The sequence below is a fragment of the Eublepharis macularius genome, chromosome 2 (genome assembly GCF_028583425.1).
Source record: "Eublepharis macularius isolate TG4126 chromosome 2, MPM_Emac_v1.0, whole genome shotgun sequence".
NCBI lineage: Eukaryota > Metazoa > Chordata > Lepidosauria > Squamata > Eublepharidae > Eublepharis > Eublepharis macularius.
In genome coordinates this window covers 121,352,513-121,369,717 of record NC_072791.1, presented here as the reverse complement: position 1 = coordinate 121,369,717, position 17,205 = coordinate 121,352,513, and the positions used below count along the sequence as shown (strand labels likewise).

The 17,205-nt window shown below is 44.3% G+C and overlaps 1 protein-coding gene across 1 annotated transcript; it reads left to right on the top strand.

Annotated features, from left to right (window-relative positions):
- The first annotated feature begins 608 nt into the window (after positions 1-608).
- Positions 609-3,586, top strand: ADM (adrenomedullin). The gene is made up of 4 exons (XM_054971973.1): positions 609-726; positions 1,266-1,364; positions 1,790-1,897; positions 2,244-3,586. The coding sequence occupies exons 2-4, from the start codon at positions 1,267-1,269 to the stop codon at positions 2,545-2,547; spliced, it is 510 nt and encodes a 169-aa protein (XP_054827948.1). The 5' UTR covers positions 609-726; position 1,266; the 3' UTR covers positions 2,548-3,586.
- The last annotated feature ends 13,619 nt before the right edge of the window (positions 3,587-17,205 follow it).

Here is a 17,205-nt window from a genome sequence, read left to right as displayed (position 1 = left end):
TATCTCTCTGAATACCAGACGCTGGGTACAAAGAACGAGAGCGGGTCTTTGTGCCTTATCCCTGAACTTCATAGCAGTATCTGACTGGTCACTGGTTAAACTAGAATGCTGGACCAGACTGGCATTTAGTCCAGTTCAGCTGAACTCCTCTTATTTGGGGGGAATTGGTACAAACAATGGGCACATACGGAATCATACAAAAGCTGTGGCAGTTATGCGACTGAAATTAGGCAAAAATGGATCGCATCCTCTGGACATATGCATTTAGCTATAGTTTTGACCCAGAAAAACTAGCTGGGAATCTATGCAAAGTGGAATGACTCTTGCACTATGACTCAGAAGGTTCTCCACCTAAAGCTCCGCTTGCAATGAACAACACACCAAGTAGCGTTAACCAAGATTCGCTAAGGGTTTTTTATACTCGTCCCCTGCAAGTTCTTAGTCTTGTGCGAGTAAACCTTAAAAATGCACCCGAGGGGGCCTGGGCAGAATGACTGCACGCTCAGTCACTCCTAGTCACGCCCCTTCCCCCTCCCGCCGCCGAGCGCTACTCTATAAAAGGGCAAGGTGGCGCGCCGGACAGTCAGTAGTTATTTCAGTGGCAGCACAAGCAAGGCAGTCTCAGAGCTGAGCAGCCTCTAAAGGCTCTGAGCTATTCAAACATTCTGAGGATTAGCTTTATTGGGGGATTTCCCTTCCTATTCAGTGGATTAATATCGTTATCAGGTAGGCGTTTTTTCTTGGGTGGAAGAATGTGAGGTGCGGGATTGCAGAGCTGAGTGGATAGGGCTTGTAACGCTGGTGCCAGACTTTGTGTGGAGTTCGTGGCAGCTTTTTATACCTAGAGATCCAAGCCCACTTTCAGCCTGCAGCTTCCGAACCTGTCTTTTGGGGCTGCGTCCAGCGGGAAAGCGGTTAGTGGGTTTGTTTGTGTGAATGAAAAATACTAGGGAAACTTCACAACCATGCGAAGCTGTTTGCTTCTATTGAAAGGCATGAGAATGAAGCTATTTGGGATGAGAGGGCATTGCAGTGATGGTGGGAAGTTTAACCTTCACCCCTCTAAACAAATCGAAATGTGGCTTGACAAATGTAGACGTTGGAGGTTCCCATATCGATCCTCTCCTGATGAATTACTGAGCAAATACTGGGCTCACAAAGTCCTCGTTTCAGCGGGGGTGGGAGAAGAAGACTGTCGCCAGTTGGCTTGAGCGCCAGAAGAGGGTCACGGCAAGGCTCACCTCTTCCTTTCTCTCCTTGGCCAGGATGAAACTTGTTTCCCTCGCCCTGCTCTACCTGGGCTCCGTCTCCTTCTTTGGGGTGGAGGCTGCCAAGCTGGACATTGCATCAGACTTCAAGAGAAAGTAAGTGGCTTCTTCGGTGCCGGCACAGGAGCGGGGTGGGGCGCACAGGGGCGAAGAGAGGCAGTGTGGCCACAGGGAAGTTAAGGGTAGCAAGCAACAGAAGCCGTAACGCGTAGGGTAAGGAGGTGGGAATGCCTTTGCAAAACTCCTTTCCCCCATGGCCATCGCTCTTGCTCCGCAACCTGATGCAAGCGCAGGGAGAATTGCGCTGTTGTTTTCCAGTCGCGCACACTCAACGGCCGACAAGCGCTTTAAAGCGGCACGTGTGAATTCTGTCAATGGGAGAGGACAGGCTTGGGGTGCGCCGCTGCCCCTTCAAGGGCAAAGCGCCGTGGAGCAGTCTTCTTAGGCCAGGAGCGACCAAGCGCTTTGGGCCTGGCGACCTCCCTTTTCACCGGTTGCTTTCGCTTGGCTGCCTCTTCCAGGTGGTCCAGATGGGCGCTGAGCCGAGTCAGGCGGGAGGCGACGCTCACCAGGGCTGATGCGAACGTGCCTTCTCTCATCCACGTCCGGCAGGCGACCGGCGAGCCCAGGTAATTACTTCTTGGGGCTTTGGGGAGGCGGCCAGGCACTGGCTTGTTGAACCGGCTGGGCGGAGATTTTGGCGGGCGGCGGGGTTGCTGAGGGGGTGAGTCTCCCCACCCCGGGGCACAAATTCCCAGGCCCGCTCGAAATAAAGGAAAGGGAGTCTCATGCGCGGAGGCGCCCAAAGGCGGGCGAGACGCCTACGTGCGTCCCAAGCGGCTGGCTGTCGCCTCTGGGGGCAGTCCTTTGGCCCCGTGCCTGCCCAGCGCTCCACCGTCTGCCTGCTCCCCGGGGCGCGAGCGCATGTTTCCCCCCTCGCTCAGCGCCTCCTGTTGCTTCTCTTCGTCCCCTCAGCCGCCGCGAGGCCGGCCACATCCGCCTGAAGCGCCAAGACCCCAGCGTCGTCTTCCACACGCAGTTGCGCGTCTCCTGCAAAATGGGAACGTGCTCGGTGGCGAACCTGGCGGACCAGCTCTACCATCTAAACAACAAGGAAAAGGACGCAAACGCCCCCACCAGGAAGATAAGCCCGCACGGCTACGGCCGCAGGCGGCGCTCGCTCTTGGACACTCTGTCGGCCTTGAAGAGCAGCAGCGCCGGCAGCAGCTCGAGGATACTCTCTCGCCGGCTGGCCTCTTCGGTGCGCTCTCAGCCCTAGCCGCCGCCGCCGGCCGCCGCGCACAACGCCTCTTTCCCAAGGACTCGTTGCATTGCAGTGGCTGCCAGAGCCGGCACCGCAACAAACCCGGGATCTACTCATTTGTCTGTTTGGTTTTCATTCTGCCCTTCCTTCAAAAAGCTCAGGGTAGTGTACCTGGCTCACCTTTCCCCCCTTTTATCCTCACAACGACCAGGTGAGGTAGGTTAGGCTGACAGATGGTGACTGGCCCAAGGGCACCCCATGAAGCCAGATGGGGATTTGAATCCCGTTCTCCCCAGGCATAGGTGACATTATATCCATTATACCAAATGGGGACTTCTTCAGAGGCTACCCACAGGGACAAGAGGCTTGGACTATGCGTGGAGGAAAGAGGACCCTCCCATCCTGGGTGGTGATGTGATGGGACCCTCTGATTGTGAAATGATCACTCCAAGGTGGACCCTGCAAGCACTCTATGTCATCCTTTCCCAAAGGGCTTTAGGTGGTGGTGACTGGCTCTTCTCCACTCCACACTGACTGCCTCCCTTTGTCCCCCGCCCCACCCCCACACGGCAGGGAATTGGCTACTTGCAAGTCCCTCCCTGGGCAGGGACTGCTTTATACTTGAATGGCCTGGCCAGGCAAAGTGCAATGGACTCAGTGTGTGCTGTGTGGTTTGTGTGTGCTGTTGAGGAGGAATGAATGGCTGGGTGGATGCTTCAGCATGAGAAAAATTTACCCATATTTAAATAATTGTTTCCTTATCTTGTATTCTTTTGTTGTTAAATAACAGAGATATTTTTATATATTATATATATTTTGCATAAGGGCATTTAAAATACCCCCCCTTCCCGGTATGCTCTTTTTGTTTTCTTGTTTTTTGTTATTTTATAATGATGAATGTCAGCCTTTCCTTCCCCTTGTATTTGTCTGATTGCCTTATTCCTTCTCTTGTTTGTTCTGTTTTATCACATTCCGGATTGGTGAAAGATATAAAGAATGTATCAAACTGTTCTCTCTAGAGACAGTATGTGAAAATAAAAAAAAATCCTACATGAAGAAACTTTGGTTGGATGTTTATAGACTTATAGGGGAATTGGGGTGGGACCCAGACACATTAGTTACTCTTTCTCTCATAACTGGCTGATTCTAAGATGCTAAATTGCAGATAATTTGTCACTCTCCATCAAGCCAGGACTGGGAGCCAAAGCATCTCTGGTATATCCAACCTAGTAAACATTATAAAAACTATAGTGAGTGCTGTCAACTAAGGACTCAAGGCTGTTCAGGCAACTCCAAGGTCTCTTCTCCTTACAAGTGTTTCAAGTGAAGCTGAAACATGTCAGAACTTGGATTGATCATCAAGTTATTTTTTGCTGCAATTAATCAGGGGAAAACAACTGTACAGCTTTCACATTGCACAACAACAGTTACAGATTTATGGAGAGAGAGAACATGTTCCAAAAAATGGTCAGGGTAGCTTCCAAGGTTATTTATGCTGAAGGATTTCCTGGGCCACAGTTCAGGTTGAATCTAGACGCCCAGAGGATTGTTGTGGGCAGGACACAAATTCCTAAAGCCACAAAAAAACAAAATTAAAAACCAATCTCTCACTATAGAAGAGATTGATGTAACCAGAGCACCATCTATTGGTATGATTTACCATTGCTGTACTTCAATTTATTTTGCCAACAAAGACCTGTCATTGGTGTCTCCCTTATTTGGTGGTTTCTAATCCTTGACTTCCTCTTGTCTTGTTCTAAGAGATTTAAAAAATGTAGGAATGTTTGTTCTCATTCCTCCCTCCACCAAGCCCCTTCAATATGCAACTATCCGTGCCACTGGGATTCTCAGTTAAGCCAGATACATTATTTGTTCGTGTTTTTCTAGTACAGTACCTATGTTCAACTTTTTGGTTACATTACCCTTACTTGGGCGTTATAAGCCATGATTAGATATGTACAAGAAGTAGGCAACAATTCACACCCAACACCTTTTTATATAGGAAAAGCAGAAAAGCAAGAAGCACTTTAAGTTGTTCAGATAGTCGCACAACTATAAATAACAATGCCAGGTGTGGTATTTCTACTAGATAACTACTTGCCGCAGGCAGGCTTGGAATAATTTCAGCCACCCAAGTAGACATGAATGAAACTTCAGAGGAAGCTCTTTTTATAACCTATTTAAATGCACATAATTCCTTGTCCTCTTACTAGTGGCATGTTTGATTCTTATTTATAAAAAAGTATAGAAGTTTTGGCAAAGTAAACAATTTGTACCTACTATGACACTTCTGTGATGTAGTTCACACCTAACCACTTCTGGAGTTATCTGTGAACTACATCTACAACACTGACTTTGGAGGTCATGGTATGTAGCATCCCTGTCTATATAGTGTATCATTTACTTTCCATTCCTATGATAATTACATCAGCTATTACTGCTGCAATATTTTTCATTGTAACTACTTGATTTCTGTTTTATGTACATACATGCTGCAGTAAATCCAAAAAGTAAATATTCCCCACTCACACTATTCTCTCCCATTCTGTATTTTGTTAGGGAATCATTCTGCCCCGTGGCATAGAGCCACGTGGTGTAGAGTGGTAAGCTGCAATACTGCAACCCAAGCTCTGCTCATGACCTGATTCGATCCTGGCGGAAGCCAGGTTCAAATAGCCTGCTCAAGGTTGACTCAGCCTTCCATCCTTCCGAGGTCGGTAAAATGAGTACCCAGTTTCCTGGGGGTAAAGTGTAGATGACTGGGGAAGGCAATGGCAAACCACCCCATAAAAAGTCTGCCATGAAAATGTTGTGATGCAACGTCCCCCATGGGTCAATATTATGACTTGGTGCTTGCACAGGGAACTACCTTTACATTTACCTACATTATTCTGCAGTCCACTGGAATGAGATATAAATACAATGTTATGGACAAAATCAGATCATTAGAAGCCCAGACCCATTTCTGCAGCCACTAATAGTGTTGCCAAGTAATGTTACGAATCTTCCAGTAGCAACTTGACTGAATTTAACAGCAAGCTGACATTGGGAAAGTCTGTTTTTGTCTGGTAACTCCTGTTGCAAAGTAATAGAATAATTCACAGATATATATAATAAATAAACATATGATCATCTCAGAATATAAGTATATAAAAGAAATCATTATTTATTTAAGGATTATCAGTTGAAACATGTTTCAAAGCAGTGGTAGATGCCATGCTAATCTCTGCTTGTTTACACATCAGCACCTGCAGATTTTGCAAGCATAAAGTAAGATTCCAAATGTGCTTTAAACAGTTTGCCTTATTTGGATATGCTGGGCTTCCATGTCTCATGAAACGGAACTGCTAGCAGCAAATTAGTTATTACTCAATATAAATTATTTGGTACAAGGAAATGTCTACCTGGAGAACTGTAGTGGGGTGGAAGCAGGAAAGAGGTATACTAGGAAGAATACTTTGGTAGGTATAAGGATGTTAAAAAGGCAGCCTTGTGCAATTATACAACTAAAATGCCCTGGGTGATCTAAAAATTTGGAGATATAGTAGAGTGTGGGTTATTTACTTAAACTGGAAAATTGGCTCCACTATGGACCTTCCAGCTGCCTGCTTTTGTCTGTATTTACTTTTCTCATCTATTTGCCAGGTCACTTGTTTGAAAAGGTTCACCTTCTTTGCCCTTTATTGCCAAGGAATGTCAACACTCAGAGCAGTTAGATTTCTAGCCTAGTGGAATGCAACTGAAACTAATGATCTAGTACTTATGATGCTATTGATCTTGGAATTAATAATGGTGAAAGGATGAAGAAAGCACTATTTAATCAAATGGAGGGGCAAGAGCACCACCTACTGATATGGATTTGAAGAATTGTAATAGGACAGACACAGATTTCAATACATATCAAGGAACTAAACAGGGAATGCACTTCATTCTTGGGCTAGAAACAAACCAGTCATCATGCAGAAATAAATCTGGTTTTTTTGTAGAATTAGATATTTTTGAAAAGGATTTGAAAAATATAACAATAATCTTTTGTTCTTTTCTAGTCAATTATTTGGACATGTGGAGAAAGCATGGTTTGCATCTGATATGGTGCACAATCCTCCACTCAGTGATGCCCCACAGCTTGTACTTAAACCTGCTCTACCTTACTGACTTGTAAGCCTGGCCAAGAAGAAAGATTTGTTCCATTTCAACTATCCCTATGATTGCTACCCTTTCCTTTTGTTCCACAGAACTCAGTAGGAACCATTGCTTTAAGAAGACCATGAGGTACAGGGGGAATTTAGAGATACTAATTTATTTATTTAAAACATTATATGGCACCTTTCCACCCAAGGTGGTGAACAACAGATAAATAAAACATTAAAATGACATTTGAGATTCATATATAGATACAGTAAAACATATAGACATAAACAAACACACACTGCTAGAGAGAAGGGCCAATAAAAGTTTACTGGGGAACAAGAAAGTCTTCATTCAGCGGTGATAGACAGTGACAGAGACCATAATATTTGAACCCAGATACTTCCCCATACTGCTTGCTTCGGCCAACCTTTTATTAATTGCCTAAGAAAACATGGATGGATGATTGGGCTTGGGTGAAGTCTTCGATAAATAATCTGCTCACATTTGAAGAATCCTAGCGATCTCATTTTTCTTTTTCTTTTTAAGAGCAAATGTCTAGCTGGCATGGTTGTTGGGGGTGGGGAATACTGCAGCAACATGGGTTAATGTCTGCTAAAGGATAAGCATAAGATAGACTGTGTGGTCCATTGCCAGCTTCTTGTAGATCACTGGGAGTGCTAGGCTTCTTGAAAACAATGGTCTAGATAGTATAGACCTTGGTTTGATCCAGCAAAGCATTTCTTATGTTCTTAAGCAAGAACATATAACCAAACTCATAGCACAAATTATCTGCAGCTTAACTGTAAAGAGATCCAATTTCTGAGCATGAACTTTTGCTTGGTAAATTTATACACAAGACTGGTGCATAGGGATCTGAATACAAATTTATTCCTCATCTCTGTGCCAATGTACACAATAAATTATTTTGTTGGAGAGACAATCCTGCTACTAATAAGTGAGAGATTTTTGAGTCTAGTAGAATACTAAAAGTTCCAGTAGCTACAATTGTAATGCATCAAACCTAAGTTTGTGTTAACCTTTAGAAGCATTAGATCTTCCACTATAGATACAATATGCTGTTGGTCCTGGCTCTTACACAACAGCCTGATTTATGCTAGGTATCAGAAACGGAGTGTGCTGTATTTCAGTGTACTTTTCTCTAAGGTTTTTTTTCTTGTTTTAAAAAAAACCTTTTTAGTGCCTTTAAATGCCTGTGTACTGGAATATAAGCCTATTAAGTGTTTTGCAGTAAGCAGAGTTACAGTCTTCAATTGACTTAGAAGAGTGCATCTCTGCTTAGGATGGCACTGTTAGCCACCACACAGACTGTTTCTCCATAACAACCACTGTCAAGTTCTAAGTCCACATGGAACCCCCCCCCCCACACAAATAAATACAAATCATGGGGAAGAATTGTGTTAAAGGTTTAGACCTGCCTGTCTGTCCTAGGCAAGGTTCTGGATTTTCTTGTCCTAACCTGAGAATGAAGCCCTTTTCAAGAAAGTACATGACCAAGCACTTTTAGGAGGGCTGCTCCATAAACCATGGATACATACTGGCCTTGGTCCCTCATATCTACAGAACCCCTTCTCCTTCTCTGCTCCAACAGTACAACTTTGCTTATCTGAGCAGGCAGTCCTGCAGGTACCACCCTGCAAATGGGCAATATCAACGCCTGTACATGTGCCTTCTCTGCTTTATGAAATGGCCTGCCTGATGAGGTCAGGAAAACTCCCACTCTCCTGGAATTTTGTGAACTATGCAAAACTGAAATATCAGGTCTGCTCACGAATCATGACCTGAGTTTGATCCTGGCAGAAGCCGAGTTCAGGTAGCCGGCTCAAGGTTGACTCAGCCTTCTGAGGTTGGTAAAATGAGGACCCAGTTTCCTGGGGGTAAAGTGTAGATGATTGGAGAAGGCAATAGCAAACCACTCCGTAAAAAGTCTGTCAAGAAAACATCATGATGCGATGTCCTGCCACGGGTCAGTAATGACTTGGTGCTTGCACAGGTGACTACCTTTACCTTTTAATTATTCAGGAAGAATGCTTTAATAAAGGGAAAGAGACTGTGGAATATACTAATGTAAATAGCACATATTATCTGTTGCTATATTATTATCCTAGTATTTAATGTATGAATTGTTTCATATGTCATGTTAATACTTATACTTTCTTCCAATATTGTTCCATGTTTTAACCTGATTTTAATTTCCTCAACCTAATCCCATTACATTGCTTATTGGATGTCCCATCCTATTGACTGCATTGACTTACACTGTGTAATCTGCCTTGAGTCTCAGTGAGAAAGTTAGCCTATAAATAACATAAATAAATAAATGCACTGTATTGTGGAAAGGAATCTGACAAACAGGCTTGAATCATTCACAGACTCTGATGGAAAAACAATTGTGTGAACTATGTGACGGAAAAACTTGATGAACAGACTGTATGCTGCACCAGTGGGTATTTGAGCACCAAGACTGGCTTTCAAAATGTTGGGTACCAACATTGGGTATACAGCAGCAATAGGTCAGGTAGTTGGATGAATGTTAACTCAGGTAAAAAATATGCCAAGAAAACATGAAGAATTTGACTTTTAGTTGGAAGAAACCCATTTTGACATTCTTACATGCTACAGAGGAAGCCTTAGCATAGTAGTTGAGTGGTTCAGCTGTAAATCAGCACTCTACTGGTTTGAATCCTACTATTACCATGAGCTCAGCAGGTGGTCTTGGGTAAGCCACTCCTCTCAGCCCCAGCTCCCCAGCTGTATTGTGGGGATAATAACACTAACTTGGTCACCACTCTGGGTGAGACACTAATCTATCTAGAAGAGCGGTATATAAGCGTTGTTGTTGTTGTTGTTGTTGTTGTTGTTGTTGTTGTTGTTGTTGTTGTTGTTAAAAGCTCTTTTGTTTGTCTGTACTGCACCCTACTATTCTGCAGAAACCCTCCCCCCAAGTCTCTGCTTTTAATAGTGTCTGATAAGCTGGAAGTTCAGTGGGAGCTTTGTGTCTAGTCCAAGGACATCATATGCCCCGGCTTGACAGATGACATATGAAAATGTGCAAACACATGTTTCACAACAAATTGGGTGTTTCAAATAAGATCAGTTTCAAAAGACTACCCAAAGCCCAGAAAAAAATATGTCAAGTTAAAAATTATGGGGTGGTGGTGGTGGAATTATACATTAGAGAGTGTGGCCATGCCTGTAACTCAGCACAGCAGTTAATGCAGCCATTAGAGAGGTTACCTTCTCAGCTGGAATGATGTGATATATTCTCCTCCTTCTCTTCTTGTTCTTCTGTTTGTGGGGGAGGGAGGTTGCTTTTACAGTGGTGGTGGTAGAGAGTGCCATGAAATCATAGCTGACTTACAGCAACCCCTGGAGGGTTTTCATGGCAAGAGACTAACAAAGATGATTTGCCATTGCCTTCCTCTGCAGCCCTGGTCTTCATTGGAGGTTTCCCATCCAATTACTAACCAAGGCCAACCTGCTTAGCTTCCAAGATCTGACAAGATAAAGTTTGCCTGAGCTATCCAGGTCAGAGTGCTTTTACAGTGTCATGTATTCAAGCATCCATGCCATTGTTGTGTTCTGCATCTTATACTGAGAGTGATATAAGCATCCGTTCCATCATTGTGTTCTGCATCTTACACTACGTCTTATTCTTATGCTGATATAATGCCAAAGTTAAATCCTGTATTTTATGTGTTTTATATGTCACCTGAGGGTGTCTAGACTGCTAATACTAATTTCCAGAGGAGCCAGTGACCCCTTTGTTATCTCTAAGAAATATGCGCTTTCACTTCTGAGTGTCCTTGGACCGGAGCTGCAGCTGTGTACTGAAATGTATCTTTTTCACAGGAGGGAATGATTCTACTCTGTGTGTTGTCTAGACTAAACTAATCTGTTCCAATGTAACTTTGTGGGTTTTCACACCTGAATGCAAACGGCCCAAAGGGCGGGTGAACATCCCCTATAATCAGTAGTCCTATTGTGTGAATAATCACTTCTGCCAACTTCTGCCTACGAGTGTACACTGAATAGATCTCTGAATAAAGTTTCTTCAACCAATGCACCTGCGTGCTTGTTGTGAGGGGCTTGGGGGTCTAACTGCCAGGGACTGCCACCTTAGGACTGACATACAGTACAAAGAAAGAAAAGTTTGTGTCAATCAATGCTATTGTTCTCAACAGGGCTTTTTTCTGGGAAAAGAGGTGATGGAACTCATTACTTTGGGTCAGTGGGAACAAGGAGGGAGTTTTTTAAAGTTTAAATCGCCCTTGGTGAAAATGGGCACATGGCCCGTGGCCCTGCCCCCTGATCTCCAGACAGAGGGGAGTTTAGATTGCCCTCCGCACCCTGCCTGGAGATCAGGGGGCGGGGCCACTGACCATGTGACCATTTTCAAGAGGTGCCGGAACTCCGTTCCACCTCATTTCAGCTGAAAAAAAGCCCTGGTTTTCAATAAAGTTAGTTTATTTAAGCCATATAATGTTTGAAGCTGTAATGCAGACACTGCTGTGTGCATTTTAAACTTGTTACTTACTGGTTGCCGAAGGGTTTGTCAGGTAGCATCTTTTTTTTTCTTTGATGGGTTTACTTGTATAGATTAAACTAGATGGGAACCAAAATAATTAGGTACCAACTAGCATGGGAGGTAAGGAGTAGACTTTACGATTTACAGTCTGATTAGCGGAGATCAGCCTGGGAATCACCTTCCCTATGTAGTTTGCAAGTGTTAGGCACAGTCAATTAGCATGTTTTAGCCAATCTAAATGAGATCCAGGGAGACCCATGACATTCCCCTGTATTGTTTTAGATAAGTAAAAACAACTACTAGGTGCCCCATTTCACCCCCTGCAGTTGCCATTTGTCTAGCAGGGGAAAATATAGAGGTATCGTGTGTGTATGAAGTGCCATCAAGTCACAGCTGACTTATGACCATCCCGCTGGGAGTTTCAATATAAGATATTCTCAAAGGCAGTTTGCCATTGCCTTCCTCTGCATAGAGACCCTGGACTTCATTGGCAGGCTCCCATCCAAGTACTAACTAGGGCCAGCCCTGCTTAAGCTTCTGATGAGATCAGGCTAGCCTGGGCTGTTCAGGTCTGGGCCATTTATTGAAGGATATTTTCAAATTAATGCATATCATATCATATCACATCATATGTAAAGTACTAAATGGACTATTTCTGTAAGTTGCTATAGACAGAATAATCTAGAACTAGGATATATCTGATGTCTTCAAGCTCCTGATGGAATCGTTCTCTACCATTCTTGGAACAAGCTGTGTTTGGTGATTTTATCCATTGTTTAATGGAATTTGGACCTCAAGTTAGTGGGATTCTGTGAGGGAGATGGTAACACAGCTTGTCAAGTACACATTCCTAGCCTCGGCATTACTGACTAAGCTGATGGTGCAACTGTTTTGCCCCTTTGCCAAGGGTTTGCCTGGAGCTGAGGCCCAGGCCTGAACATGTACCAAACATTGATATTTTGATTATATTTTTATTAAATTTTATGGTCAGATAACAGGACATTCAGAACAGACTTTTCCACTGAAATAAATGGCCTATTAAATGGAGCACAAAGCAAACTCCAAATGGAGAAATTAGTCATGGTCCTGCTGTCATGCTTTCACTGATGAACTTGGAAGGGAAAAGAGCTGATCAGTTCAAGCACTGAAAACTGATGTGGTCACTATGATACTTGTCTTAGGAACAACATCTGTATTAGGCATAGCTACCTTTGAAGAGTACTTCAAAAGTTCAAATGAGTACAAAATGCAGCTGCTAGAATTTTAACTGGGGCTCTTTGTCTGGAGCTTATGAGTCCAATGCTATTCCCTTTTTGTTGATGCCAGCTTGTTTCCAAGGCCCAGCTCTAAATGCTGATTTGACATTTAAAGCCTTAAATGGCATGGGTCTAAGAGATCTGAAGAACTGTTTCCTCCCCTATGCTTAAATATTCAGAACAAGACCAGAAGCTCTCCGTCATGTCCCTCGACTCTCAGAGGTATGGCTGGTGGACATCAGGAGATTTTTTTTTAAAGTGTGCTTAGACTTAGCAATGCCCTCTCAAGAGAGGCATGTAAGATTTCAACTCTTCTTGCTTTTTTGGGTATCATAGAAACTTGGTTGTTTCAGAGGTGGTTTGTTGGCTAATCCTTGCTGTCCTGGTCATTCATTTCCTCTAGTTATTGATCTTTTTATGAATGTGTTTTATATGATTTTATTGTTAGTGGACTTGATAAGGTCTTTGACAGGAACCTGTGATTTAAAAACTTCTTAAAGAGTCAAATAAATAAATAAATTATTGCTATGAACCATTCACAGTGGAATCAAATCCTAGGAAGAATTACTCCAGTCTCAGTCCATTGCAATCGATCAGCTTAGACTGGAATAACTTTTCTTAGAATTGCACTGCCAGTGTCTGACGCTCACAACATTTACACCTTTACCTCTCACTCAACAGTGATGAAAACACGTGTGAGCCACATGTATTAGTATAGAAAGACAGAGAGAGAGCTGGGATGGTAATATGGAATCTCAGATCCAGAATACATCGCCTGGCAATTGGTGGGGAGTCAAATAATTTCTGCCCAGCTTGCTAGAAAGGGTTGGATTTTTATGACAATTCTACAATGTTTGTATTATTGCATGAAAGACCATAGAACTGTTGTAAGATACCAGAAATAAACTTTCTCATGAACAAAAGTAACCAATATAAGATCATTAACAAACACCAGTACATAAATATATGTACAGGTATTTCTGGCTCAAAATCCAGTAGACAATATGTCCTAATCAAAGTAAATAATAGTGATATCTCATAAATATTATTCTCCTATGTCCCTTACCATTTTAAATTGCTTAACATTATTTTTTTTTGCAGATTCATGTATACAAAATGTCCAATAGAGCTGAACAAATAGTTAATAGTAACTTGCTGAACATCAGTTTTGTTTGTTAAAGTTAAAGATTTTAGAGGACTTAATTTGTTTCAGAAAGTGGTTTGTTTCAGCTTTGAAGTATTTTAAACTTCCAAGTGCTCGGATCCCTGGAACACGGTCATATGTCCTGCAGTGAAGAAAAATAACATAGTTATTTCATGAGCTGGAAAATCTCTGTTATGTAAAAATCCTTTTAAACATAGATTCATCCTTTCATAATACTCTGGATGCCAAGTACTCCAAAACATTAGAACAAGAATGTTAATTCAATGTTAACTGGCATTTATAAATAAACTTAATATATATTTGTCACTTTCTACTATGTGCATTGTATGTTTTATTTCAAAAGGGGCATTCTCCCTCCACTTTATACTTGCATAAAGAACAGGGAATAGGATATATCACATAGAAAAGCGGGATAGACAGTCTACATGTGTTAAGAGTGGCAAAAGATAGTTGGAAAGTAGTCATTGACCACTTAGCTGACACAATCCATCAGTGGAAATGCTGACAGACATAAGACTTCCCAGCTTTCCCTCTCCCAGCAGCCATTTCTGACCCCAGGAAAGCATTCTGAGGTTTGTGACCACTGATGGAACTCAGGACTACAGGACAGGCTATAAAGAAAATATGAGCTGAGCTGGGGAGTTACGATTGTGGTGGGGGATTTAGTGGGGAATTCTGACATATTGCTAATAAGTGGGATTCTATGGGGCAGGTAGGCTATGAAAAAGCAGTAGTCAAAGCTTGTGGGGAAGATTTTTCTAGAGGATTCAGACAACCTGAGGCTAATGATGGGGGAAAGGGGCGAATGAAGGTACATTATCTCCTTAGAGGCTGTAAGAAAAGCCTTGGGGGCATTGTATAAAAATGTTAGATGAGAAAGTAGGAAGGAAATAAAATTTAATTAATGGGAGGAGGGTATCAGGTCTGACATAAGTTCCTTGCGTGTTCTAACTACAGAGACTCCATTTTAATCCTGTCAGTGTTTTAAGCTCTTCTTTTGCAGGTGACAAGCAGTCCAGTAACAGTTATCTCAAAGAAGAGGAATGTTTTGACTACAGTCTTTCCAGTCCTGGGAAAGTTTCATTCTCTCAGCTTCAAGCCGTTTGTTTTGAGAACTGTGGGGGGAGGATGGGATTTGCTGGGCTATGCTATTCTGTACCTTAACCTTTACCTTCATTCGTAACAATACCCGTGTACCAGCCAAGATATTGCATCTTGGCCAGTGGAATATAATGGTTGTTTATATTCAGTAAAATCTTTTGAAACCAATGGACTCATGTCTAATTGCAAGAGATAGTCTGGATTGCAACTTTTAATAAGCCACAGTCTGACATTTTGTTACGAATCACATCTGTTCCAATGCCTAAACCGGGGCAGATGGATACCAAGGCCGCTCCCAACAGGGACCCTTTGTTTGATCCTTATACCTCCCCTGGTTTGAAAGGACTGGAACCTCCAAGACCCGTTCAGGGAGGAACGGAGTCTAGACATACTGCGCTGATTACCCTCGCACCTGATAGAGCTGAAACTAGGCCCAGGGCGGTGGCTGAACCTTTGATATCCCTGCCTATGCTGAGGCAGTGGGGCTCGAGGCCACGAGAGACAAGGGACAGGAGAGCAAGTGCGGTGTTTACTCAGTCGCAAATGGATGGGAAACGAAGTATCGGCTCGATACCAGAGCATCCAAATAGCCAGCCGTGGTATCACTGGAATCGAGAGGCCGATCAAATCGAGTGGAACCGAAGAGCTTCGGAAAGTACTCAGATGTGGGAAACCTCCCGTCGCAACATGATGAGTTGGGATTACGCGGAAAGTACCCCGTGGATGGGGCAACGCGAGCCAACCGAACAGAGTTGAATACAACTGCAGAGCCGAACTTTGGCGGTCGATGCTGGAATTTCGGCGGTGACCGGATTGGCCAAAGGAATATTGGTGGGGAGAATGGAAACAGAACAAGGTAATGGGGCTCAGGGCATGGGAGAAATTCGGCCTTGGCCTCGGGCGATGTCGTCCTATACAAAATATATGGAAACTACACAACTTCCCAAAGAAACTCCTCAAGAGTATGTTGAATCGGTGGGGGCCACGGCGGCCCCAGAACATGTACAAATATTAGAAGAGAGACTTGGTAGTATGGAGGAGAGCTTAGCACATGCTGTTCACTTGCTCTCCGTACTTGTTGTAGGGGGATCAGAGGAAGGCCCCTCCAGTCGAGTTGTTAGGCAAAGTTAGGCTATGATCCCGAGGGAGCAACTGCTAATACCTGTTGACGATCAGCAACAACCGGTACAACCACCAGAACAACCGCAGGAGCCAGCAGATGAGAGACCGGAGGAACTTCCCCCTGATGAACCGGGAGGACCTCTGGAAGGGGAGGAAGAGGCACCGTTAGAGCAGCCTCAAGAACAACTGCAGGATCAGCCGCAAGAACAGCCCCAAGAACAGCCGCTGCAGCCCCAAGAACAGCTGCCGGGGCAGACACAAGAGCAGCCAATCCTCCCGGGAGGATTACCGTTACAGCCGCGAGATGAGGCTCCGGTACTCCCACCACCGCCGTGGGGTCAACCGATTCTCCCACGGCTTCCAGCGCCTAGGCTTCTGCCGCCACTAAGACCGAGAGGTCCACCTCCACAAGGCCCGCCAGCTCCGCGACCGCAGAGACCACAGCCGAGGCTGCAAGGTCCTCCAATACCGAGACCCCAAGGGATCCCGCAACCAAGGCCCCAGTATCCTCCGATGCATCCACTCCCGCGCCAACCTGACTGGCAGCCAAGGCAAGAACTAGTACCTGTACAATATTACCCACTCCCAGCACCGGTTGCCCGGCCACAAGAGTTACCAATGGGATGGGTAAAATTGGAAGCTACTTTCGATGGAGATCCCTCGAAGTTGGGATTTTTTCTAGTACAAGCACTACAATTTTTCAATCGTTGGGGACACTTGTTGGAAATGAAGCGAGTCAAATCGAGCATTTGGCATCACGGCTGCAAGGAAAAGCAGCGGAATGGTATGTAGCCTTGTACGATTTGGGGGCTCCAGAATTAGATTCCCTACAGGGTTTGGTAGATGCGCTCCAAGCGCAATACGAAGACCCACTAGAGGAAAGCAGAGCCCGAACGGAATTACAATCGATCAGGCAAGGTAGCATGACGGCTAGGGACTATGTTACAAAATTCCGACAGCTAGCTGCTAAATGCCCAAGGTGTGAGGAAACCACCAAAATAATTATGTTCAAGCAAGGCATGAATCCCAGACTGTTGGATCGAGCCCTTATGCAAGATAATCCTCCCACACTCTTGGGTTGGATTCAACTAGCTTGTGAAGTAGAGAACTGAATGCATGAAGTGCGCCTGGTTGAGCAACAGCAATCGGCCGGCCAGTGAACCTCCATAATTGTTAGAGGGGGCAGAGGGGCAGGATACGCAGCTAGAGGAGCGAGAGATGCTAGATGGCAACAAGGACTGTGTCTACATTGTGGCCAAAGCGGTCACTTCACAGCGCAATGTCCACTCCGGCCTGTGCAGAGAACTCCGTTCCCGCCAAGGCGTCCGACCCCTGCCACCCTTCCCCAGCCG

Excerpts from the sequence above, each read along its gene's own strand:
- ADM (XM_054971973.1), top strand. The coding sequence starts at position 1,267 with ATGAAACTTGTTTCCCTCGCCCTGCTCTACCTGGGCTCCGTCTCCTTC. Across the intron at positions 1,365-1,789 it reads GCATCAGACTTCAAGAGAAA|GTGGTCCAGATGGGCGCTGA; the intron begins GTAAGTGGCTTC and ends TGCCTCTTCCAG. Across the intron at positions 1,898-2,243 it reads CAGGCGACCGGCGAGCCCAG|CCGCCGCGAGGCCGGCCACA; the intron begins GTAATTACTTCT and ends TCGTCCCCTCAG.